The sequence below is a fragment of the Marmota monax genome, unplaced genomic scaffold (assembly GCF_021218885.2).
Source record: "Marmota monax isolate L192 unplaced genomic scaffold, Marmota_monax_Labrador192_F-V1.1 WCK01_AAM20220418_F8-fsc00375, whole genome shotgun sequence".
NCBI lineage: Eukaryota > Metazoa > Chordata > Mammalia > Rodentia > Sciuridae > Marmota > Marmota monax.
The window spans coordinates 613,101-641,079 of NW_026694675.1; the positions used below are offsets into that span (position 1 = coordinate 613,101).

At 37.5% G+C, this 27,979-nt stretch overlaps 1 protein-coding gene across 1 annotated transcript; it reads left to right on the plus strand.

Annotated features, from left to right (window-relative positions):
• Nucleotides 1–5,755: 5,755 nt before the first annotated feature.
• On the plus strand, nt 5,756–26,365 carry LOC124078518 (ectodysplasin-A-like). Its single transcript, XM_058572342.1, has one exon. The coding sequence runs from the start codon at nt 5,935–5,937 to the stop codon at nt 6,376–6,378; it is 444 nt and encodes a 147-aa protein (XP_058428325.1). The 5' UTR covers nt 5,756–5,934; the 3' UTR covers nt 6,379–26,365.
• The last annotated feature ends 1,614 nt before the right edge of the window (nt 26,366–27,979 follow it).

Here is a 27,979-nt window from a genome sequence, read left to right on the forward strand (position 1 = left end):
TCTCCTAATCAACAAATAAATATGTGATACATTATGGCAATAGGTCCTAAGAAGAAAAATACAGCAAAGTGAAGGAACAGAGCAGTGGGAAATTGGTCAAAGGAAGATTTTTAAAATTCTTTTTATAGTTGTAGTTGAACACAATATATTTATTTTATTTATTTATTTTTATGTGGTGTTGAGGATCAAACCCAGCGTCTCACTCATGCTAGGTGAGCGCTCTACTGCTGAGCCACAATCCCAGCCCCCCCTCCACTTTATAAATTTAAATTGGACCCAGGAGCACTTTATCACTGAGCTACATCCCCAGCTCTTTTTATTTTGATTTGTTTTTGTTTTGAGATAAGGTCTCACCAAGTTACTCAGGCTGCCTTGAATATGTGATCATATCCCGAGCCTCTGCAAAAGCTGAGATTACAGGCATGTACCACCATACCTGTAATCTATTTGCATTTATTATATACCAAACACTTTGACATTTAGCATCTGAAGGAGGTCAAGAAATACCATCACCAAATATGTCACTTTGGATTTCAAAGTGAGGGTACAGGGAGAACAGCATAGGCAGGGGCTTTCTCTGAACTTCTCTTAACTGCCAAAAGACAGATCCTTCAAAAGGAACTCAATTGTTATGGATCCCTTCCCTGGTAATCTCATCAAACAGAGAAGATTAGACTCCTATCACAGGAGAAGAGGCTGGAGCTCAACACCATACCTAGACAAAAAGACTGTCACCTATTCTGAGGGTCAATTTATCTTTCCTTAAAATCATTTACTCTTAATTGCCTGCATCTCTCTTCCCTGTCCCCCATGAAGAGAGTAGATTAGCTTCTGGATCTTACTGTGTTTTGGGGAGCTCACTTTTCTTTCATGTGATGCCTTTGTATACATAATAAATTTTCCATACATTTTTTTCCTATTAACCTGTCTTCTGTCAGTTTATTTTGTAGATTCTATTATTTTGAGCCCTAAGAGGGTAGAGTGAAAGTCTTTCCTCCCTTATACATCTCATTTAAGCATGGCTATCTAACAAGGTATATATATATATATATATATATATATATATATATATATATATATATATAATCTCCTTACAGATGAGAAAACCGAGGCTCTGCAAGACAAGCAAAAATCACTTGTCCTAAATCATACAACTGGTAAGTAAGTGAAAAAGCTGAGATTCTAACCAGTATCTAAGTCCAGAAGTCTGCATTTCACCCACTATCTGCTTATCACTAAGTGGATCAGAGAGTTGCCTCTCTCTCCTCTAAGTCTATTTATTCTGTAGATTAACCATAACTAAGAGGTATTTAATACCAGCCCCCCCCCCACCCCGCCAAATCCGTAGCATCTTCTACTCAGTTGGTGGGTATTAAGGGGTTGTTACCTGTTTTTTTTTTTTTTTTCTTGTACTAGGGATTGAACCCAGAGGTATTTTATCACTGAACTACACCCTGGGCCTTTTTATTTATTTTGAGATAGGGTTTCACTAATTTACCCAGGCTGGCCTCTAACTTCCAATTCTCCTACTCCATCCTCCTGAGTAGCTGGGATTATAGGCATGTGCCCTTCTTTTATTTTTTTCAAGACAGGGTCTCACAATGTTGCCCAGGCTGATCACCAAATCATGGACTCCAATGTTCCTCCCATCTCAGGCTCCCAAGTAGCTGGAATTACAAGCCTATGCCACTTCACCCCACTTGTGAATTTATTTTAAATATTTATTATTCAGGGGTGTCAACTAATATTATTTTAATATTAGGCCCATACAAACAAGAGTAGGAAAGAATACTTGATAGGAAAGAAAAGCCAGATGAGGTACTGCAAACCAATTATATTTGAATTTCTGGATTATTTACTTTTCTGAATTATCTGCAACTCCCACAGTAGCACAAATAAAAGAGTAATTGCACAATTATAATTTAGTTCTATTTCCTTTTTATCTTTCCATAATATGTTATGTAGCTGGGCACCCAGGAGGTGCTTCATAAGTGGTACTGACAGGCATCCTTTGATTCAATTCTTGTTTTGGAATTCTAGGTAGTCTAAGTCACTGTGTCCAACTTCATGCCCTATTCATCTGAAAAACAATTCTGGCGCCTACTGTGTGGCAGATGCTATGCTAGGCCCTGGGAATACCATAATGGAAAGATCTTTTTTCTTCTTTTTTTTTTTTTTTTTTTACCATCAAGACACTCTCAGTTGCTGATTGTGATGGTGCTTACCTATAATCTCAGCTGCTCAGGAGGTTGAGGCAGGAGGATCACATGTTTAAGGCCAGCCTCATCAACTTAGTGAAGTACTGTCTCAAAATAAAAAATAAAAAGTGCTAGAGATGTAGCTCAGTGGTAAAGTGTCCCTGGGTTCAATCCCCAGTATTGCCTTTAAAAAAGGGGGTAGGGGGATCACAGTTTAGTGGAAAGAAAACCATGTGAAACATTCAAAATATGATGTGGTAACTGGTATCATTGAATCATATTTAGGGTGCAATGAATGCATAAAGGAAAAATCTATTTGGACTGAGTTATAGTGCCATACTAAAAACATGTAAGTTGATTCATGAATAATTTATCAGGTTTCTAAGGTGAGGGCATTTAGGTAAAGGAACTGGCTATGCAAATGTGCTGAAATGTAAGAAGTAACAACAAATTTAGTTTTATGGGAGCATGATTTCTTCGTAGGATGGTTGAAGACAATGCTGGAGAGGCAGATTATAGGTGTGTTTAGGACCTGATATTTTGTCAGACAGGTAAAGTAAATGAGTAATAAGGATAGTACTGGAGACCAGAGATAAAAGATAGGAATGGCTGTGTGGAACTTGATTGCTCATGTTTGTCTAAGGGGGCAGTTCTAGCTAAACGTAGCCATATGGCTAATGTGGATCCAGTGTTACCAGGTCTTTTGTTTTGTTTTTAAATAGAAAAGCAGGAATCTATATTTTTAAAAATGTGAAATCTCCAGATTTTTAAATGTTGACAACTAATTTTTTTTTTTTTTTTTTGGTACTGGGGATTGAACCCAGGAGTGCTTAACCACTGATATACACTCCTGGCATTTTTAGTTTTTATTTTGAGACAGGGCCTCACTAAGTTTTTGAGGCTGGCTTCGAATTTTCAATCCTTCTGCCTCAGCCTCCAGAGTCCATGGGATTACAGGTGTGCACCACCATATCCAGGTGTTTTTTTTTAAATTCAAAGCTTTAGCCAATATTGCACCGAATACAACATGTCTGTTTGCTACATGTGGCCTGTAGGCTGTCATTATGAGACCTGTGTTGTAGGGGATAAGGCTTGTGGAAACAGAGAAGGTAATTGAGGCAACACTTTAAGACACCCAAACATTTAAAAGAATAACCATTGTCTGGGGATGTATCTCAGTAGTAGACTACTTTGCCTAGCATGCACAAGGTCCTGAGTTTGATCCCTGGCAGTCCGCCCTCTCACAAAAAAAAAAAAAAAAAGGCAGAGGAAAAAAGAAAAACCACATAAAAACCTCACTGGATTGCTCCACTGAACTATTTCTATTGCAGATCAAGTCAAATGTTCTTTCCGTGGGGCACCAAAGTGAGGTCTCAGGTCAGATGCAATTAATTCCCAAGTCTTTAAGGGCAACAATGCAAACAAGGGTCTCAGTCAAGCTGTTAAAAGCCTGGTAGAACACGGGTAAGCTGAGACCAGTATGGCCCCTGAACATCATTACCACCACCACTACCACCAGAAGATGGATATCATTTGTTCCCCTTTCATTATGGAATAAGAAGGGGTGGCCTCTTTAAACCAAGTATGTAACGAAGTCGTCATAGGCAGTGATGAGACAGATAAAATACGATTTAATAGCTGTTCAAACTCTTCATTTTTCATTTGGAGAAACTAAGGCCCTCCCAAAAGCATGGTGACTTGCTAAGAAAGACCCAGCAAACTAGTGGCAGAGTCAAGATTCCTGACTCTGGTCTAACATCCTTTCCAATAATCCTAGACTGTGATAATTAAGGTAAATCAGCCTGGCAGTTTTCCTAGCATCTAGAATTCCTGGTCTGGACAAGCAGGACTTGAGAGCAGCTGTTAAAAGTCTTCCTTTCCCCTTATCTGTATTATGATGATGATATTCTTTGTAAACTTTCTATTTCATGGATTAAGGTTAAAGAGAGGACAAAAAGATGTTTTTGAAGCACTGAGACAATTCACAAAGGGTAGGGAAGAAAAGTTGTCTGTGGCTAAACTGTTTAAGGCTTATGACCTCTGTGCTCTCTGTGCTGACCTTCCCGCTGCATGCTTTTGGTTTTGTTTTGGTTCTTTTCTTTTGTCTTCTTTTCTATTACCCTCTATATTTTTCTTCTCTCTCATCAGCCTAGATCTTAGGCCTACCCATAAGTGCTCCAGGGCATCACTAAACCTCCTTGATAGCACTCAGGATGTCTCCTTCAAGTCAATAAAATTGCTAATTATTCATTCCTCAATAAAATACGAATGAGAGCACATAGCGGCTAAAACACCATGCATGATTCCTCTGCTACAATCATTTAGCTCTCTAAAATCGGAGACTAGTAACTCTTGTCAATTGTGACTCTTGACTTAAATAATCCTTTCCATCCTTCATTTCAGGGTCTATTGTTCTGACATTTGCCACTTTTTTTCCCCTCTGAACCCGTTTCTGATTGGTGCAGCTGTTGAAGATGCTGCAGTTGCAGCAGTGTACATCTGGAACATTTGGCTGACTTGTTGAACTTCCCCCAGGGAGTACTCCAGGGGAAGGATGGGAGGGGTGGAGAGGCCAGAACAGTTGCCTGCAAATAGAGATGCCAATAGTGTCTGGCCATTCTGTGGACCACCCTTGTAAAAATCCACCTTACTGTGCCCCTCAGTTTCCCCATTTGCTCCTTGAAGACACATGTTCTCCACTTAAAAGTTCCCCAGTAGTGGAAGAGGAGAAACTATTCTGACTGTGGATTTTCTCATGCAGCACCTTCTGCTTTGTGAAAGGGATCCATATATATTTGTTAAATTAATTGGTGTATCAAGAAATCCTCAGAGGCAGTTTTTGCCTTTCAAAGGCCAATATCACTTCAGTTCCACTTGGCACAAGTAGCCTTCTCCATGACTTAGATGGAACCCCCAGACACACTCCAGGAGGGAGGCTGCTTGATTCCCAGTCCCTTTGGCTCCCAGGCTCCTAGGTTTCCTTTTCTTCTGGCGAGCCATTGGATTGCAAACACAGCAGGCATGGTTTCATTCCAAACCCAGAACTGTTTTAATTAGTTTAACGTCTGTTAAGCGCTTTGAAGATTGAAAGCAACAGATAAGTACTGGATGATGTTATTAACAACTGCAGTTAATTGCAAACATTTCTATTAATGCTAGTTCCTGCCTCCTTTTCTTTGCTGTACCTTCTTTCCAAGGTTCCCAAATTCTTCTCAGCCCCCCTTCCCTCCCCCGTACTGGCGCTAAAGGGTTAAACCGGGGCGGAGTCCAGAGATGAACGACAGCAGGAGTCACCAACTGGTACCGGGCAAGCGGGAAGAGCTGGGTGGGGCCCTCAGGGAGAGGCGAACTCTCACGCCCCCAGGCCCCGCCCCGCGGCCAGAGGCCCGGGTAGAACAGCAAGGGGCGGGGCGCTGAGGCTTGGCGGGCTCAGTGGTTGGGCGTCCTGGCAGCCCCTTGAGGGATGGGGCGGGGTCGACAGGGACCTCCTCCCTCATTCCCTCGGCGGGCGGAGCCGCCCCTCTCTCCCGCCCCTCCTCCTCCCTTTCCCACCCCTCGGAGTGGAGCTGCACATGCGGCTGCTCCCTGTTCCGTCCCGCCCAGCCACCGTCGCGCAGGCACGGGTCCCTGCAGCCCCCAGCCGATGGCAGGACAGTAGTCGCCTGTCAGGGGTTGTGAACGGCAGAGGCAGACGCAGCGGCTCCCGGGCCTCAGAGAGTGGGTGTCTCCGGAGGCCATGGGCTACCCTGAGGTAGAGCGCAGGGAACCCCTGCCTGCGGCAGCGCCACGGGAGCGGGGGAACCCAGGCTGCGGCTGTCGCGGGGCCCCTGCCCGGGCGGGCGAAGGAAACAGCTGCCGGCTCTTCCTGGGTTTCTTTGGCCTCTCGCTGGCCCTCCACCTGCTGACGTTGTGCTGCTACCTAGAGTTGCGGTCAGAGTTGCGGCGGGAACGGGGAGCTGAGTCCCGCCTTGGTGGCCCGGGCACCTCTGGCACCCTGAGCAGCCCCGGTGGCCTGGATCCTGATGGTCCCATCACCCGCCACTTTGGGCACCCGTCACCTCAACAGCAGCCGTTGGAACCGGGAGAAACCACACTTGCCCCTGACTCCCAGGACCGGCACCAGGTGAGTCACCTAGTAGGGGCGGCGGTGACGGTGGAGGCCCCCTTCCCTGGTGAGTAGGGCGGGGGCCCTCCACCACAAGGCCCGGAGGGTACTCTGCCACTTGGAACCAAGTTAGAGGGCAGGACCAGGGAGGGGGCAGACGAGCCGGAGAGAGGTTGTCCAGGGCAGGTTGTCTGTCCTGGGTCGCTGGCTCAGCTCGCTCAGACTCTCTCAGGTCCCCTTGACTTGGAAACTCTAGCCTGCGCCCGCCGCCCGGGGCTATGTGCTGCCTTGGGCAAAGTTGGCGACGCTCCCGCCCGGGCTCGGCGAGGAGGTGCCCGCGCTGCCCCCCTAGCCGACTAACGGCGAGCAGCTTGGCCCTTCTGCTCTTGCTGAGATTCTCTGCCCGCGGTGCTTGTTTTTTCGCGTCCAGAGTTGATGCCAGCACTAGCAAACTCTTCTTTGGAGTTGGAGTTGTAAACAGCTGAAATAACTGCTCCAAGCCCGTTGAAACAACTTTTAACCACACTTTCAGCGCGGGGTCCTTGTGCGCTGACCAGAACGTGGGCTTGTTCACACTTACCTGCAATTTGAGACTGATTGTCCTCGGCGTTCTAGTGAGGATCAGCGCCCCTGAGGAATTCTGGTAGAAATATGCCGTCTTGCTAGACAACTTCTGAACAGCAGTTTAAAAAATCTATGGAAATAAAACTCACCCTTTGCATGCCGGTTCTGACTTATTTTTTATTATTTGAATGGGGGTGTTGCGTTTTGGAAGGTGGGAGGGAAGCGCTTTCGTTACTGCTAGCTTAAAAACAGGAATCTACCAATGGAACTCAGGAGTAGTCTCCCAAGTGCAGGTTGTTTTTTTTTTTTTTTTTTTTTTTCAATTTTTATGGTGTTTGTGCCTCTGTTAGCATACCATTAACTTTGGTGTTTCGTTTCTGCTTTCTCTTAGCTCTTTATTCAAGTAAATTTAGTGCAGTTAATATAAGTATTATCTTGATTGCCATATTTTGTCTTACATGTGAAACTTAGAAGAAGCATCCAGTGATCCTTTGGAGCTGGTTAAAGGAAAATAGTGAATTTGTACTTCTTGGAGAAGAGTGCAAGTTGTGCAAATAAGTTCCTCAAGTTGAGGGACCTCAGCCTTCTATACCTACTACTATATCCAGAATCATTGTCACAATTCTTAAACCTTATTTGTGCTACTTTGTCTTTCCATCCAAAGTTGTATGATTGATAGTGGCATCACATTCATGATACTTACTGTGATGTTGGGACTGTCATTTTTCTTTTTTACAATGTGCCTTGTAAACTTGCCCTGAGCCTTAAAATGTCTTGCTAGCACACTCCAACTTATATAACAGCTTATCAAAAAAAGAATCAGCAGACATGCTTCTCATACTTGAAACTTTAAACACTGTAGGTAAATGATAATTAGCCAGGATTCTGGTTCCTTTATTTACCCCTTTCTCCATGCCCAATAGAAATACTTAGCAGCTGAACATTGATATTCTGGGAAAAGATGAAGGAATTCATCTTTCTTAGTCAAATGGTGGCCAAGACTTTTTGGCATTCAGGATGGATAGAGCCATGTTTATAGACTGAGGATTAGTAGACAGCTGTACTCTAGGGCTTCTGTGATGGCATGAGACTCTCACAGGTTTGCAATGATATTTTAGTTGCCTGCCATTTGGGTAGCACTAAAATAATTTTGTCTAGGTTTAAAACAAAACTTTCTGTCTTGTGTCCTTTACTGTTTTCATCTTTCTGAACAGTAGAAGCAAGGATACTGGCTCTCTAGGTTTGTTGACATCAATTTTGAATTGGAGGTTCTTAAGAGTTGTAAGGGGCCACCTAAGTCTATTTTATTTGATTCCCTTGAAGAACATAGGCTCTAAGAGGAAAGTGACTTGCGTGAGATCACATAGAGTCAAAACTAGGATGGAGTCGCTCTCCTAATTTGCAGTTTAGTGCCCATTCCCATGTAGCATTCTACATACTGAGCCATTTTTTTTGGCAAAGAGAGGGAATAGGGTGGAGCTCCATAGTAGAATTTTTACAAAGCAGAGGGCACAGATTTGTGTCATTTTGCTTTACTCTACCTACATTTTGACCAGACTAAGTTTAACCCTGTAGTCCTTATTCATCCTAATCTTCACTTTTAGGAGACTTAAGAGTATACTCTGGAAGGATTCCAGCTCAGATCCAATTTCAGTGTCTTTAGAGGATATTGGTTTTAGTATATGATAAATAAATGCATGAATAAATAAATAAAGGAAAAGTTGATGAGTATTAAATTAGTACTACTACATCCTGGGTAAAAGTTCTAGTGCCCTGGTGCACCCTCTGCTGGCTTTGCAGGGACATTTAATTGCAGTATCTGCTGACAGTCAAAATTCTAAGTTGTGCTGACAGATTCTGATTCATAAATAAGGAAGTAAACAGCCTTGTGGGATTTGGCCACGTAGGTCATATTTTTATATTTTAGTTTTTCAACCCAAACAGCTGCTATTACAGCAACTCTTGGATAGAGAGGAAGAAAGATAAAACTATGCACCCTCCAATGGGCAATGTATTCAGGTTTCTCACCAGTTTATCTGCAAGGAATGAAGGCAAGCTGACAAGAATAAATGGCAGGAATATCTCACAAGATCTAGTGAGCAGAACAGTCTGAGGGACTTCACTGCATAAGGTCATTGCAGTTAGGCAAAAGTAAACCTATCCATGCTTAGGAGATGATGGGCTCTAGACTCTCAGTTATGACTCAAAAAATGGATCATAGAAACCACTGTAAATGTCATAACTTGATTTAAAAGCTTTTAAAACTAGATACAGAAGGAAGTCAGTGCAGTGAGGATATAAAGTAGCGAGACCAACAAAGTTTCTCCAAGGAAAATATTAAGAAAGTCTTCTAAGTAAGGGTATGGTTACTGATGATAAAAAGTGAGAGAGTCACCTCAGACTTTTTGGAATCATAATTGTCTCCTGTGGCTGGAGCAGCTGAGTAGCTATAGATTTATTTGGATACTTGGTGGAGGTAATCTTAAGGGCTAGAGACATCTTATTAGTATCTGAATCAGATAATAAACAATATAAAAATAAAATAATAATCACTGGCTCATTCTACAGAGTAGTTGGTCCAGTTGTGATTGTGCTACTCAGGGGTCAAGAATGTAGTGGGCAGCCTCAGAAAGTGAGTCAACAACAACAAAACACAACCCTTATCTTTTCCATGTAAAAGATCAAAAGTGAATTTTCACCTATAACCAGACAGAAAAGTTTGGTGGCTATTCCTCAAGAAAAACCTAACAGCTGATAAAAGTCCCCAGAAACCAAATTAAGTTGATCAAAAAGATGGAGGTGTATCCTAGTTGTTGTTTTTCGTCTGGAGAGAGAAATGATCAAAGTCTTCCAAATCAAGTGAGAGATGAGTATGGTTAACATGTTGGTGTAATTTAATAATCCAATTCAGTAAATAGAAAGTCTGATATGCCAGATACAAAATTAGTATTAGATATCTTTTAATGCCAGGAAATGATTTTAGGAGAGAGATAATTAAAGGTAGTATCTCATTCAACTCATTGCCCCAAGTGATAGTCTAAACTATGGTTAAAACAATAAGAACTTATTCAGTACTTTATTCAGTACTTATTCAGTATTTGAGATTTGTTTCCTAATTACCTGAGGTGATGTCATAAAAGTCAACCTTAACTTTCTACAAAACATTTGTTGGTATAACTAGATAAACCATTAGTATATCCAGATTTGATATACTATGTTAAGGCTGATTGATCACGAAAATAACTAGGTGTGCCAGGCATGGTGGCATGCTCCTATAATCCCAATAACTCGGGAGGCTGAGTCAGGAGGATCACAAATTTTCAGCCAGACTTAGCAATTTAGTAAGACCCTCAGTAACTTAGACCTTATCCCAGAATAAAAAAAGAAGGCTGGGGATGTAGCTCAGTATTTAAGTGCTCCTGCATTCAATCCCTAGTACAAAAAGCAAAACAAATAAAAACAAACAAAAGAAAAAGAAATTAAGTAGGTGATTCAAGGTGAACATAATGAATGAGCCCACAAATTATTTTAGAGATGTGTGATCCACATGAAGTGGTTTTCTATGGGTTTAACTCCAGAGTTTTCAGTGTGACATTCAAGGTTCTTGATCAGCTGGCTTCATTATACCCATATTATTTTCTGATTCTCTAACTTTATTTACTCCTGTAAGCCATTTGCTATATTCTATCTTGGGATCATTCTCTGTTGTTATTGCTATTGTTTTTAATAAAAAATGTGTCTTTACATTGGAACTCCTCAGAAATCTATCTTCTTTTTTTGTCTTTTTCCACAATGCCTTTTCAGTGCTAGTTACAGTTTGGACATTCAAATACTTGTTAAGTTGAATATTATTTTGGAACTTTGGGGATGTTTATGTAAAACAAAGACATTTTCTTTTTATAAAATAGGCCTCTTTTCCTCAGGTCTTGCTAAGCCTATGAACTGTCAGCTATGCTTAGGTGAGTAAGTAGTTCCAATGGTAATGTTTCACTGGTTTCTAAAATAGTTAGAAAGTGAAATAGAGAAGAGCCCCAACCATGTGTTCATTTCCCATTTTCACACCTTCCTCTAAGGTGGTGCAAAAAGCTTTCTGTAATATATTGTTTGATGTTTTATTTGCTCTTAGGTCTCATTTCTTTCTCTTTTTCTCTTAGATCTTGTGAAAAATGATCTATAATTTATCTGTAACTACCTATGGAGAAAATCTCTTTATACTACAGAACTTCTGAAGTCACTTAATTCCCAAGAATATTACCAAGAGAAACCAATTGCTTTGCCTACAGGGCAACCCTCCTAGAGGACTGTCTTTATCTGACTCCTCTATAAATTCCTAGCACTTAGCTCTTCATTTATTTTCCTTTGCAAGTTCAAAACCTTTCCTTTTATTTACTTTTGTATTGAAGTATAACATACATACAGAAAAGTGCACACATCATAATTGTAGAGATTGATGAATTATTACACGGTGAACATGGTGTTACTGATACAGATCAAGAAATAGAATATTAGTAGCATCCTATAATCTCTCATTTTTCCCATACCTATCCCAGTATTATCCTCACTTTCCAAAGTTAATGATTATTCTGACTTCTAACATCATAGTCTTATCCATTTTGAACTTTATATAAATGAAATCAAACATTATGTATTCTTCTGGCTCTAACATTTTTTGATCAACACTAAATTTGTGATATCCATTCATGTAGCATACAGCTGTAGTTTTTAATTTGTATTTTTATACATTTATATTTTCCCTTGTTTGAATTTATCATAGTTTATATATTCCTTAATAATGAGTATATGGATTGATTCCAGTTTGAAATTGTAAATAATGTTGTCATGAATATTATTGTACTTGCTCTTTGGTTACATGTATTTGAATTTTTGTTGGGTATATACCTAGGATGAGGATTGTGGGATCATAGGGAATGCATATTTTTGACATTATTGATAACTAGAATCTTTCTAAAGGCTTGACAATGTATAGTTTCTTCAGCAATGTATAAGAATTCCTATTGTTCTACATCTTTATTTACACTTGGTATTATTGTTCCTTTTAATCATAGCCATTCTGGTAGGTGGATTTGTAGTAATATCTCGTGATTTTAATTGACATTTCTCAGCAGTCTACTGAGGTTGTGCTCTTTTTCATATTTTTGTTATTCCTTTGAATATGTTCTATGAAGTGTGTGTATAATTTTTTTGCTTGTTTTTCTGTCAAGTTGTCTGCCCATTTCTTATAGATAGTTTCTTATAGATTTGTAGGAATTCTTTATATGGCCTGGCTATGAACCATTTTTGTATTTTTTATGTTGCCAAACCATTCCCAAATCTGTGGCTTATCTTTCTTTGTGGTATACTTTGATGAACGAAAGTCTTTAATTTTAATTGTCAATGTTTTTCATTATTTTTTTTGTGGTTAGGGTTTGTTGTTGTTGTTTTATTTAAGAAATATATTTCTAACTTGATATCATGTATACATAGTCAGTCTCCTGTATTATCCTCTAGAAGCTTTATCCTCCTTTTGCCACTCAAATTCAGAGCTACAATCCACCTAGGACCAATATTTGTGTATGATGAGACATAGAAATCAAGCTCCACTTCTTTCCATATAAATAAGGATTTTTCTCTACTTCTCTACATTTTCACCTTTGTTATAATTAAAGTGTCTGCATACATGCAAGGTGGTTTTACAAAGATTTGTTGTCTTCTGTTGGTCATTAATCCAGTTTATGTCACTATAATAAAATAACTGAGGTTGGATTTTTTTAAATATTTATTTTTTAGTTTTAGTTGGACATCATACCTTTATTTTATTTATTTATTTTTATGTGGTGCTGAGGATCAAACCCAGGGCCTTGCATGTGCTAGGCGAGTACTCTACCACTGAGCCACACCCCCAGCCCAACGCTGGATTTTTTTGAATAAATAAAAGAAAAAATAAATTTTGAATAAATAAAGAAAAGAGGTTTATTTAGCTCACAGTCTTGTAAATTCAAGAGCATTGTACCAGCATCTGCTTGGCTCTGGTGGAGGCCCCTTGGACGAGTCATAACATGGCAGAGAAGTGGAAAGGGAAATAATCATGTGCAGAAGAGGGCAAATTTGCATGAGGTTGCATCACTGCATAATAAACTACTCTGGTGAGAACTAACTCAGTATTCAAGAAAAACAATAATCCCTCCTGAAAGCAGCACCAACAATGACCTAATTCACACTAGGTCTCAACTGTTAAAGATTCCACCATCTCAATACTGCCACAGTGCATATAAAGTCTCCAGTATATAAAACCTTAAGGGACAAACAGCAGCACACAAATACCACAGTCTTTATCACTGGATGCTATAATAAACTCTTGATATTTGGAAAAGCAAGTTCATTCACCTTGTTTCCTTTCTTTAAAAGTATTTTGAAGGGGTTGGGGTTATAGCTCAGCAGTAGAGCACTTGCCTCACACATGTGAGGTACTGGGTTTGATCCTCAGCGCCACATAAAAATAAATAAACAAACAAAATAAAGATATTGTGTTCATCTTTAAAAAAATCTTTAAAAATATATTGAAAAGCTGGGCATGGTGGTGCATGCCTATAATCCCAGTAGCTCAAGAGGCTGAGTCAGGAGGATTTGCAAGTTCAAAACCAGCCTCAGTAAAAGCTAGGCATTAAGCAACTCAGTGAGACCCTGTGTCTAAATAAAATATAAAATAGGGCTGGGGATGTGGCTCAGTGGCCAAGTGCCCCTGAGTACAATTCCTGGTCGCCCCCCCCAAATATATTGAATATTCTTGACCCTTGGCCCTTTGCATTTCCATGGGTATTGTAGAATCAGCTTGTCAGCATGTCCCATACACAAACACAAAAAATAAACCTGTTGGGATTTTTGTAGCTTTTCTTTATTTTTTCTTGATAATACTTTTTTAAATTTACATTTCTGTAGAGGTTAGATATCTACTTATTCTAAGTTTGTATATACTTATTCTAAGTTTTTTGTTTATTTTTATGCCATTATAGATGTTATCTATGGTGGATATTGTGATCCACAATTCAAATCCTATTTTAAGAATTAAGGACTCATTCCCTCAATTGTTGAAGTCCAATCTCAGTAAAGAGTGCTCTTTTGAGTATTCTTTGGTTGAGGAAAACTGTTTCACCCAAGGAGAAGCCTCTTCCAGGGCAATTTGCATTTAATGACAAAGTAATGTTCATATAAATTCCTTTCCCTTTCTGTCAAATTGGGAAATCTTCAGAGGGCCATATCTAGTCAAGAACTATGAAGTTGGCTATGGCTTTTTGGGGACTAATATTTTCCCTTTAATTGCAATGTGTTAATCCCATAAACTCTTCCTAATAAAAGCCCTATGTGGTATTCTATGTCTTTCATTCTGCTTCATAGAAAACTCAACCTGGGGGGGATATATAATTTTAATCTAATTTTTAATTGATTATTTCTGATGTTTAGAAATCTAGTTTATATAAAAATTTATATAAAATTTATTTTTATATATTGACTTTGTATACAGAGACTTGATGAATTCTTTTATTACTCTTATATCTGTATGTTCTTTTGAATTTTCCAAAATACTATCAAATGGCTTGTGAAAAAATGATAATTAAAAAAATTATTTTTTTCCTTTCCAAATTATATATTTTAAGAAATTCATTTCTTACCTTATTTTAGTGGCTTTCTTACCTTATTGAACTATTGGAATAATGGTAAATAGATGTAGGATAGCAAAGCTGGGTGCAGTGGCACACACCTGAAATCCCAGCGCATGGGGAGGCTGAGGCAAAAGGATCTCAAGTTCAAGAATAGCTTCAGCAACTTAGTGAGACTGTCTCAAAATTAAAAAAAAAAATCAGGGCTGTGGATGTAGCACAGTGGTAGCAGGCCCGTGGGTTCAATCCTCTGTACCCTTTTAAAAAAGTAGTGATATCGGGATGCTGGGGTTGTGGCTTAGCAGTAGAGTGCTCGCCTAGTACATGTGAGGCCCTGGGTTCGATCCTCAGTACCACGTATAAATAAATAAAATAAAGGTATAAAAAATTTTTAAAAAAGTAGTGATATCAAGGCTTCCTTTTTCTCTTTTCAGTTTTGGAGAGAAATCTTTTAACATTTCACTGTTACTTAATGATTCTTGTAGTTTTATTGTTCTTATTAGTTATTTTAAGGTAACCTTTATCAATTTAAAAAGTTCTCTTCTGACCCTAGCTTACTAAGAGTTTTGCTTTATTCATGATCTCCTGTATCATTGTAAAATCATGGTTTTCTTGCATGTATTGAGATAACCATATGATTTTTCTCCTTTAATGTATTAATGTGGTATTAAACTTGCACCCTAGGAAAAACCCTATTTATTCCTAATGTCTTATTCAGTTTATATATGGCTGAATTTGTTTTGCTAACATTTTGCACACTCTTGGTGGGAATATAAATTAGTACAGTCATCATATGATCCAACAATTCTACTACTGGGTATATATCCAAAAGAAATGAAATTTAGGATCCTTGCATCTATATTTATGAGTAAGTTTAGTATACAATTTTCTTTTATTATCAGGTTTGGATATCAAGGTTATGCTGTCCTTACAGTAGCTAAAAATGTTTGTTTTTAATGTTTTGACTATAAAAGCTTATGTAATTTTGATAATGTTTCTTCCTTAAATGTTTGGTAGAAGTAGTGAAGTCATTTTGCCCTGGGGAGGGATTAAATACTATATTTGATATCTCACTAGATTCAGGAATTTAAGACATATATGCCAAAGAATACTTAGAACTAAATTTAACTAAGGGGATGATAGACCTGTACACTGGAAACTCATAAAACATTGATAAAAGAAATTGAAGAAGACACAAACAAATGGAAAGATTGTTTGTGTTCATAGATTGGAAGAATTAATATTGTTAAAATGTCTATATTACCCAGAGAGATCTGCCAATTCAGTGCAATTTCCATCAAATGATATTTGTCATAGAAATTGAAAAAAAACAGTGCTAAAATTTGTATGTAACCACAAAAGATCTCAAATAACCAAAGTAATATTAAGCAAACTAAACAAAACTAAAAACCTAAAACCCCAAAACTAAACCCTAAGCAAAACAAAACAGCAATAATAACAACAACAACAAGCAAAGCTGAAAACACCACACTACCTGACTTCAGAATGTACTACAAAGCTACAGTCATCAAACAGCGTGGTACTGGCATAAAAACAGACACATAGATGGATGGAACACAATAGAGAGCCTGGAAATAAATCCATGCATTTATGGTCAATTGATTTTTTTTTTTTTACAAAGGTGCCAAGAACACAAAATGGGGAAAGGACAATTTCTTCAATAAATGCTACAGGGAAAACTGGCTATCCACATTGAAAATCATGAAGTTAGATCCTTATCTTACACAATATAAAAATCAACTCAAAATAGATTAAAGTATGACCTGAAACCATAAAACTACTAGAAGAAAGCATAGGGGTAAAGCTCCGTGACATCAGTCTGGGCAGTGATTTTTTTGGATATGACCCCAAAAGCACAGGCAACAAGAGCAAAAATAGAAAAATGAGATTACATCAAACTGAAAGCTTCTGCACATCAAAGAAAACAATCAACAAAGTGAAGAGACAACTTATAGAATAGAATATATTTGCATAAACATAAGGGATTAATATCCAAAATATAGAAGTTCAAACAACTCAATACCAAGAAAACAAATAACCCAATTAGAATGTGTGCAAAGGGCCTGAATAAACATTTCTTAAAAGAAGACATACAATAAGTATATGAAAATAATGCTCAGTGTCACTAATTATCAGGGAAATGTAAATCAAAACCACAATGAGGTATCACCTAATAGTTGTTATAATGACCATTAAAAAAAAATATGGAAGAGCCAGGTGCAGTGGTAGACACTTACAACCCCAGTGACTCGGGAGGCTGTGGTAGGAGGTTCACAAATTCAAGGCCACCCTGAGCACCTTAGAGAGACCCTGTCTCAAAACAAAACAAAACAAAACAAAAGGCTGGTGATGTAGCTTAGTAGTTAGAGCACTTGCCTAGCATGTGCAAGGCTCTGGTTTCCATATCCTAGTACCTGCCCTCCACCAAAAACAAAACAAAACAAAAAACAAAAAAAAAAAAGGAAGATCAACAGTGTTGGTGAAGAGATAAAAATAAGGGGAGCCCTCACACACTCATGGTGGTAATATAAATTAGTACATTCATCATATGATCCAACAATTCTACTACTGGGTATATATCCAAAAGAAATGAAATGTATGGAAGAGACATCTGCACTCCCATGTTCATTGCAGCGCTATTTACAATAGGCAAGATATATGTCCACCAATGGATGAATGGATAACAAATGTGGTATATACACATGATACAATAATATTAAACCTTTAAAAAAAAAGGAAACCCTGCCTTTTGTGACAATATGGATGAATCTAGAAGACATTATGCTAAGTGAAATAAACCATTAAATCAAACAGCCATTTAGTCCACAAAAGACATTATTGTTGTTTTATAACCAAATTCATTTAGATTTCTCCTATGTTTACTTTTTAAATTACTTTTCATTCCTTAATTCCTTCCCAAGTTTCCATTTGGGATAATGTCCTTCTGCTCTGATAACACCCTTTAACATGTCCTTTAGTATGTGTCTACTATTGATGATTTTTCTAGGTTAGTAGTTTTTTTTTTTTTTTTTTCTTTCAGTAGTTTGAAGATACCATGTTATTGCCTACTGGCTTCCATTATTCCTGCCGGGAAATAGCTGAAAATTTTATATTTGCTTCTTTGAAGAAAATTGCCTTTTTATAAGTACTGAGGATTAAACCAGGGTTGCTCTACCACAAGCCATGTTCCCAGCCCTTTGTACTTAACCTTTTTATTTTTTATTTTGAGATAGGGTCTCACTAAGTTGTTGAGACTCACCTTGAACTTGAGATTCTCCTACCTCAGCCCCCCTTAGTAGCTAGAATTATAGATGTGCACCACTGTACCTTATTCTCTTTCTTTTAAAAAATTCAGTTACTATTTTGTGTTAGTTTGGTCTATTTGGACTGCTCTAACAAAATATTATAAACTCAGTGACTTATAAACAATAGGTATTTATTGCTGACAGTTTCAGAGGTTGGGAATTTCAAGATCAAGGCACTGACAGATTTGGTGTTTTGTGAGGGTCTACTTCCTAGTTTATAGAATAGTACGTTTTTGCTGTATCCTCACAGGATGTAAGGGATAAAAGTGTTCCCTTGGGACTATTTTGTAAGGAAGCTAATCTCATTCATGAAGGGAATGTATTCATAATTTAATCACCTCCCAAAGGCCTCACTTCCTAATATCACCATACTGATAATTTGATTTCAACATATGCATTTTGGGGAGACACATTTAGCCCATAGCAAACTTGTAGGTATTTTCTCAGCATCTGTTATATCTCTTTCATACTTTTTTCTATATTTTGATTTTCTTTTCCTCTCTGTACTTATTCTAGATATTTTTCTGATCTACCTTATAATTCATTAATTCTTTTTTCACCTTTGTATAATCTATTAAACTCACCCATTGAGTTCTGAGTATCATCTGCCATACACACACACACACACACACATACATATATATGTATACACGTACATATATGTGTGTATCTATATGTGTATATATATGCGCATATATATTTTTTGAGAGGGGATAACAGGATCTCGTAATGTTGCCAAGGCTGGTCTTAAACTTGTGATTCTTCTACCTTAGCTTCCCAAGAAGCTGAGATTATAGGCATGTGCCACCATGTTTATCACATATATTTTTATTTCCTTTGGTTCCTTTATTTGTGGTGCTGGGGATTGAATCTAGGCAAGACTTTACCACAGAGCTACATCCTAGCCCCTGGTTATTTTTTTAGAATAGTGCTCAGTTCTTTGTCAAAACTCAGAATCAAATATTTTTTAATTTATTTTTTATTCTACTTTGTTATATATGACAGCAGAATGCATTATAATTCTTATTACATATATAGAGCACAAGTTTTCGTATATCTGGTTGTATACAAAGCATATCTACACCATTGGTGTCTTCATACATGTACTTAGGGTAATAATATCCATCTCATTCCACCATCTTTTTTTAAAATATTTTTTATAGTTGTAGTTGGACACATTACCTTTATTTTATTTATTTATTTTTATGTGGTGCTGAGGATCAAACCCAGCGCCTTGCATGTGCCAGGCGAGTGCTCTACCTCTGAGCCAAAACCCAAGCCCCCAAATCTTTTCTTTTTTGAAAGTATTAATCATAATTATGTAATAATCTCCATTTGATAACAATTATCCCAATCCTTGAGAGTGTGTTTCTATTATATATTGCATATCTTGATCTTCTATTACTTTGGCTGTTTCTTAATGTCTTATTAGTTTTGATAGAATAACAAATATTGTATATGAAAAATTATAGTAGAGATTATTTGAGGCCTCACTTATTTTTATCCAGAAAGGGTTCATGCTTGAGATTGAGATACTATGAAGTGGGCTTCAGGCCAAATGAAGGTTGATTTACCCTTCTTTTTAGCATCTGTCCCTTCTAAATTAGAACTCAAAGCTTAAGGGTTTTTCTAGCATTCCCCTTCCTCAATGTATCCTGAATTACAATTTCTGTACTCTTAGCTTTATGAATCTGTCAAAAGCTTTGCTATCTCAGCTGGCTCTTCTATAATCAGCCAGTGACTGTAACAGACTGTAACAGAAAAACAACTTCTCGGTGTTTTCTTTTTATTCAACATCTTGGCTCCATAATACTGCATTGCTTTCTGTTTGCTTGTTTTGAGATGGGGTTTCACTATGTTGCTGAGGCAGGCCTCAAACTACTGGGTTCAAGTAGTCCTCCTGCCTCAGCTTCCCTGGCAGCTGGTATTACAGATTATGTGCCACTCTTCTTGGCTGCATTGCCTTTTAATAATGATATGACATGTAATTTATGTCTTGCCCCATTTTCTTGTGGTTTTCAGCAGGAAATTTAGTTCAAATTACTTATGCATTCGTTATTAGAAACAGAATCAGCTGATTTCTTCAACAAATATATAATGATCATTTTTATGTATCATGCACTGTACAAAGCAGTGGAGATGTGACTGTTGAATGGGTTAGAGGGGACTCCTGCAATCATGGAGGATTGTAAACCTTCAAGTACAATACAAATTGGTGATGCAATGATAGGGTTAATAATAGGATGATCTAGAGCACCTAACCCAAACATTTGAAATCAAGGAAAGATTTTCTTGACAAACCATTTCTGAGCTTGCTCCTGGAAAATAAGTAAGAATTAAGCAGGATAAGACTGTTTTAGGCAGTAGGAACATCATGTGTAATCACCTGGAGGTGAAATAGAACATGATGTTTTCAGGAAACAGCAACTCAGTTTTAACAAAGCTACAGTTATTAAGATAGTATGGGGCTGGGGAGGTGGCTCAAGCTGTAACGTGCTCTCCTGGATCCTCAGCACCACATAAAAATAAAATAAAGATGTTGTATCCACCGAAAACTAAAAAATAAATATTAAAAATTTCTCTCTCTCTCTCTCTCTCTCTCTCTCTCTCTCTCTCTCTCTCTTAAAAAAAAGATAGTATGGTACCAGCATAAGAATAGGCATATAGATCAATGGAACAGAATTGAGAATCCAGAAAGAAATAAATCTTACATTATAATCAATTGATTTATTGTTATTATGATTCTCAGTAGTGGGGATTGAACCCACTGGGCCTCGTGTATGCTAGGCAAGTGCTTTGCCACTGGGCTATTCCCATGGCCTTTTAAAATTTTATTTTGCCTAGGTTGGCTGCAAACTTGTGATCCTCCTGCTTCAGCTTCCCATGTAGTTGGGATTAGAGGTGTGAGCCACCACACATGGCAATTAATTAAATTTTTTAAAAAAATATTTTTTGTTGTAGATGGACATAATACCTTTATTTTATTTATTTATATGATTCTGAGGATTGAACCCATTGCCTCACATGTGCTAGGCAAGTGCTCTATGATTGAGCTACAATCCCAGCACTCAATTGAATTTTGAAAAAAAGTACCAAGACAGTTTATTGAGAGGAAATATCCTATTCAACAAATGGTGCTAAGAAAAGTGGATATCTACATTCAAATAGATAAACTTAAGAAATGTGCAGTAATTGGGCATAGTGGTGCATATCTCTAATCCCAGCTACTTGGGAGGCTAAGGTAGTAGGATCACAAATTCAAGGCCAGCCTGGGCATCTTAGTGTGACCCTGTCTCAAAATAAAACTTAAAAAAGGGTTGGTGATGTAGCTCAGTGGTAAAGTACTTGTCTAATATGTGCACGTTCTGGGTTCAATCCTTAGCACTGCAAAAAATAAAATGGTAGTAGACGAAATAGATTTTGCTCAAAAGACATATAAGTGGTAAGTGAGTGTTTAGTATCAGTAATCATCAGGGTTATGGAAGTCAAACTACAAGGAGGTATCACCTCACTCTGGTACGAATGCCTAATCTCAAGAAGAGTAAATATAGTAAGTACTGGTGAGAATGTATGAAAAAGGAATCATTGCACACTGTTGGCGGCAATGAACATTAGTCAGCCATTATGGAAAACATTATATAATTTCCTCAAAAAATTGAAAATAGAATGAAATACCATTTCACATCTGCTAGAATTACCATAAGGAAAAAGACAATAAGAAGTGGAGATGTGGAGAAATGAGAACCCTCTTACATTGCTGGTGGGAATGTAAAATGATGTAGCTATTTTGGAAAATAGTTTGTTCCTTAATAAGTTAACATCGAATTACTATGACCCAGCAATTCCATTCCTAGGCATATACCCAAAGGAATTGAAAACACATTTTCACACAAGAACCTCTATATGAATGTTCATAGCAGTATTATTCATAATAGCCCCAAAGTGGAAACAACTGAAATGTCTGATGAATATATAAACAAAGTGTGTATATTATTCTATACAATGGAATATTTTTCAACCATGAAAAGAAATGAAGTATAGATACCTGTTACAACATGGCTAAACCTAAAAAATATTATGTTAAGTGAAAGAAGCCAGTAATAAAAAAACAAATTGTATGATTCCATTTGTTTGAAATGTCCAGAATAGGCAAATATATAGATACAAAATTAGGTAAGTGGATGTCTGTGGTGAGTGTTGGGAATGAGGGCACTTAATGGGGAGAATGAAAATATTCTAAAACTGATTTACCACAGTCAGGGTGGTTATCATTGGACCCTGAAGGAAAGAAAATAATGTAAGAGTTATCATGAAGTTACACAATTCAGTAAATTTACTAAAAGACCACTGATTTGTGTACCTAAAAAAATTTGTTGGTATATGAATTATACATAAATAAAGCTATTGTTTTAAAAAAGTGTCTGGCACATAGAAAATTATGAATAAATGTGTAAAATGTGTTGGTTGTTTATGACTGGTACCTACCCTTACAGGAGAGATATAGAAGAGAATCTTTAAGACCGTTTATTCCAATTACTCCAGAACTTTCTCCCTCTAATAGATGTATCTAGAGTCCCAAACCACAATCAACTCGATCAGATGCTTCAGGGATGGTAGTCTATTAGTGTATAATTTGAAAAAGCCCTACCAGTTTTTCTGGTGTGTACTCCAGATTACAGATCTGTGATTTATGGAATTATGAATAGCCTAGAGTCATTAGAGCCTAGAGTATCTATGTGGTCTACTATAGTTTGAATGTCCCCTCTAAAACTCATGTTGAAATTTAATTGCCATTCTGACAGTATTTCAAAGTGGGACCTTTATGAGGTGATTAGGAAATGAGGGCTCTGCTCTCTTGAATGAATTAACATAATTATCATAGGAGTGGGTTAGGTATATTGAGAGTGGGCTCCTAATTAAGGGATAAGATGGGCTCCCATTGTCTTTTTGTCTTACGTGCTCTTGACCTTCCACCTTGCATAATGGGATGATGCAGCATAAAGGTTCTTCTCAGATGCAGGAACCATGCTTTTGTACTTTCCAGCCATCAGAGCTATGATACATAAATTTAATTTCTTTATAAATTACACAGTCTGTGGTATTCTACTATAACAACACAAAATGGAATAATAAAGTGTCTGGTGGCTACTTGAACTAGAGTGAGCAGGAATTGAGAATCTTAGCTCAAAATTGTTTCCCTTTCTCTTTTCCTTTTCCTCTTTCTTTCCCTCTCTCCTTTCTTTTCTCTTTCTTCCCCTCTTCCTCTCTTTCTGATAGAAATACCCAATTCTCATATACTACTAAGAATTATTTTCAGAGTTGTAGGGTTAAAATATATATCATATCATACAGATCATCTGTGAAAGAGGTTTTTTTTCTTTTGGTACTGAGGATTGAACCCAGGGTGCTTTATCATTGAACTACAGCTCCAGCCATTTTGTTTTTTATTTTGAGACAGAGTCTCACTAAGTTGCTGAGGCTAACCTTAAACATTTTATCCTCCTGGCATAGCTCCTAAACTGCTGGGATTATAGGCATGTGCCACTGCACCTGGCTGAGAGTAGTTCTTTACTAGGGGTGCATATTAGTCTTGGCTGGAGAACTTTTTCAAAAACACACGTCTCTGGTTATACCCAGACATACATCATCAGAGTATTTACAATGGGATCATGGGCATATATAGTTTGGAATAAAGTCTTCTCAGATGATGCTATTTCTCAACTTCATTTGAGAACTACTCTAAAGGAAGAAATAAAAGAAGAGTATAAACAAGATAAGATTCTTTCCTTGCACCTAATTTCAGTTTCCCTTTTACAGATTATTAAGTCTTTATTATCTGTAATTACCGAACCTACCTTTGAAAACCATTGACCCATGAACTTGAGTGGTAGTTTATGCTTAATAAACATTTCTGTGGAATACTACTTGGAAAATCAATTCATAAACTCTGTGTCTTTTGGGGAGAGAGGAAATAGATTTCTGTTGTCAGTTCTTCAGCCAGATGATAGTGCTGTATGCTTGGAGTAGCCAAGAGAGAGGGTGGTTCCCTGTCTTTTATAGCATCCTAGGGACTTCCCTGCTGCTAGCTGCCGAAACCACTTTAAAATAATAGGTTGCTGAGTAATTTTCTCCATGTACATCCACCTGTCAATGGGCCTGCACTTCAGACTTGAAGAGTAATTTTTATTGGAGTGATGGCAGATAGCAGGGGTTGAAACCAGACAGCCACAATGAAATTGATTTTTAAAAGGAGATTACTTTTGAATTTTATTTTGTGGTTTGTGGATCGTTATTCTTATTTAATTCTGCCACACCAATGGCCTACAAGGGCAGTAAAAGCTTGAACATTGCTAAGAGTTTTAGATCAGTCCAAAAGGCTGTGTGCCTAGAAGCAGTGAATGATTCTAGAACACTTTTGCTATATTGTCTAGATGCTTAAGATGGGGAAGAGTTTCTTACATAAGGAAGTTGGTCTATTTTTTTCTCCACTGTACTGGGAATTGAACCCAGGGACACTCTACTACTGAACTACACTGCCAGCCCTTTTATTTTTTATTTCAAGACAAAGTCTTTTTTTTTTCCTAAGCTCTTATATGTTTTTTTTTTCTTTTTTTATTATTAGTTGTTCAAAACATTACAAAGCTCTTGACATATCATATTTCATACATTTGATTCAAGCAGATTGCTAAATTGCCAAGGCTGGCCTTGAACTCATGATCCTCCTGCCTCAGCCCCTCAAGTCACCAGGATTACAGGTGGTGCTGCCATGCCTGGTTTGTGATGTTGATTTTTAATGTTCTCTTACACCACTCCCTTTCTTTCTGTTCCTACTGATACCACTCTCATTGTTTAGCTTAGATAATCTTTAAGTTCTCTCTCAACCAAGGAAATCTGATTCTTTCACAGCTCCTTATTATCTCTGACCTGCAGTGGCTATATAGCTGAGAATTGCTTTGTTCTTTACTTCATAAACACACCTCAGCTAGACTGTTGTTTTTAAGTGCCACGGAGTCATGTCATTCCCCTCCTCAGAAATCTTTGCTATGTCCCCAATTGCTTATAGAATGAAATTCAATATTCTTTGTTTGTGGAGATAGGCTCTTGCTATGTTGCTTAGACAGGCCTGAAACTCCTAGGCTCAAGCAGTCCTTCTGCCTCAGCATCTCAAGTAATTAGGACTACAGGTCTGTGCTACCACCCCACTTAAGTTCAAAATTCATTTTTTCTTTTTCTCTTTTTGCTTTCCCTCCCCCACCCCAGTACTGGGGATTGAACTCCAGACCTCACACATGCTAGGCAAGTATTCTACCACTGAGCTGCATCTCCAGTCTTTTGCCCAGGCTCTTCACAAAGTTGCAGTCCTCCTTCCTTGTTCCCAAAAAGTTAGGATTATAAGTGTGTGCCACTGCAACCAACTCAAACTTCTTAAACTGGCCTTCTGATTATCTGTGAATTCATATTTGCACTGTTCTGCCATTCTTTTAGTTTCTCTCTGTTTAGTCCTGTTTCATCCAGATTGGTACACTGACAGACCTATTTCCCAAAGTTGAATATCCTCCCTTGCAACCTGTCTCTTGGAGCTCTCCAAGACCTTCAAAACTCAACTTAAACCTTAACCACTTAGTAAATTCTTCCTGACCCATTAATCTGTCTCATCACTTTTCTAAACCCCTCATTTGGCACCACTTTGCTGTAGATTATCTTGTTACCTTAACTAAGATGGTAATATTTTTGAAGGCAGAGACCAAGACTTTATACTTCTTTGTATCTCCTATACCTGTAACAGTAATCTGTCCTTTTGTTAAATACCTAATTGAATCTGATATTTCCCCCCATATTGGACTCTAAGACACTGTTGTACACATTGAATGTGGGGGAAGACATCATGCTACTTTAAAGTAATTATTAATAAGATTCTTTCTTATGGCTTCTTTATTTAGAGACCTGCTTAAAGCCAGGTATTCTTACAGGAAGTATATTGGACTCTGGAGCCTCCTCCCCTACATTGTTCTCCTTCAGATCTTTAAAAGCATTCCATGTTGCAGATATTCATATTCCACTTTGACATACTATTATACTTATTGATTTCCTCAGTGTATCAAGTCCTTGCCTTTACAATGTCATTGGTATTCATTTCTCCCTGCTGTCTGAAGGTACCTCAATTTTTTGGCCTTCAAATTCCAATTGATTTGCCAGGTTTTAAGAGGCTCCATACTTAAGTTTCATTTTAGGTTACAGGTTTCTCACTAACTCCTATTAGATATCAGAGATCTCTAACCTTCTTTGCATTCTTAACAATATCTCATTAGAAATGAGTCAATATGAGGGACTGAGATTATGGCTCAGTGGTAGTGCACTCGTCTGGCAGGTGTGAGGCACAGGGTTCGATCCTCAGCACCACAATAAAGATAAATATGTATTGGGGCGATCTACAATTTAAAAATATTTTTTAAAATAAAATATTTCTAAATATTTTTAAATATTAAATATTTTTCAATTTAAATTAAAATATTATATATATACACACATATATATATATATATGTATATATATATATGTGTGTGTCAATATGAGTAAGACCTTAAGGTCTTCTACATCTTATATCACAAAAAATGGGTCAGTGTTTCAAATAACAAAGGCCTAGGCAAAAGCCAGGTTTGTGGTTATGTGTGTGTGTGTGTGAGAGAGAGAGGGTGGTGGGGAGGGGATGGAGAGAATGATTTGTGTTTGTCTGTGTTTGCAATTAAGTGTTAAACACTAGGAATGTTTCCACTAAAAGATGCACTGTATATGTCACAGCCATGTAGGTAATATAAGTTTGCTGTTTGACATCATCCCAGGAAGAGCAATTTCAGTGTTTTTCCTATTTCTAGCAGGGCTTGTGAAATATGGTTTGTAACCTGAGGATGTTGACCTAATAAAGATATATTTACCAATCACAGACAATGCATGTGTAGATTAAAATTCCTGCCACTAAATTATTGAGTTCAACAAATAATTACTCTGAAGAAATAATATTCACAATTAAAAATGTGGGAGCATATAGTACTATTATTTCATAACATACCTGTTCATATTCCCAGTTAACCCATTTTCCACTCAGTCCTTGACTTTACTTACTTATTCACTTGAATAAATCTAGCTTTTACCTGTAAACTAGAGTGTTTCATGCTTGTTTTGGTCTATTTTGGAGATTTTCTGTGTCTTGAAGGTTGTGGAAAGAGTAATGGGATGAATTCTGGCTCTTAACCAATTAGCATATTTCAATGTCCTTATTTGTAAAAAAGGGAAAGATAATACCTTTCCTGTCTCCTTCAGTGTTTCTCTGAAGATCAAATACAAATATATGTGAAAAGTATAAATCTATACAGTTATTTCTTAGAGGATTTATCAATAAATCTGCCTGTCTCAGTTGTGTAAAACTTATTCTCATTGTTACTTTATATTTTCCATATACTTGCTCTGTCTGTTGGGATAAATTCACAGGGATTGATAATGGTACTATATTTCTTCAAGCCACATGCCTTTATGTTGTATTTCCTTTTTGTATTTATGAATGCTCTCTCTCAGTCTGGCCATCTGACAGTTTCTTTCTGTGTGTGGTAGAAGGAGAACTAGAGTGGAAATTGAGAGACAGTGGTTCTAATTGTAGTTTTGAACTTATTCTCCCTAGTTGTGTCTCCTTAGGTAGGTAATTTCATCTTTTTGGCTCTCAGTTGCTTCATTGCAAAATGTTGGAGATTAAAGTTGGTACTTTTTAAAACATATTTTTTTAGTTTTACATGGACACAATATCTTTATTTTGTTTATTTATTTTTTATATGATGCTGAGGATCAAACCCAATGCCTCACACATGCCAGACGAGTGCACTACCACTGAGCCATAACCCCAGCCCTAAAGTTGGTACTTTTTAACATTAGCAGTTTTATCATTACAACTGAATAAAGCTCCATTGCTTTTTCCCCATATTTTCCCTGTCTCTCCTCAAACCTCTGAGAATCAGCGGCTTAATACATTTGGTCCAAATGCTAAATTCAAGACCCACATCAATAATTATATTGTTATATTGTGTGCATGTTTGAGAATGCAACAACAAATCTCACTATTATATGTAATTATAATGCACCAAT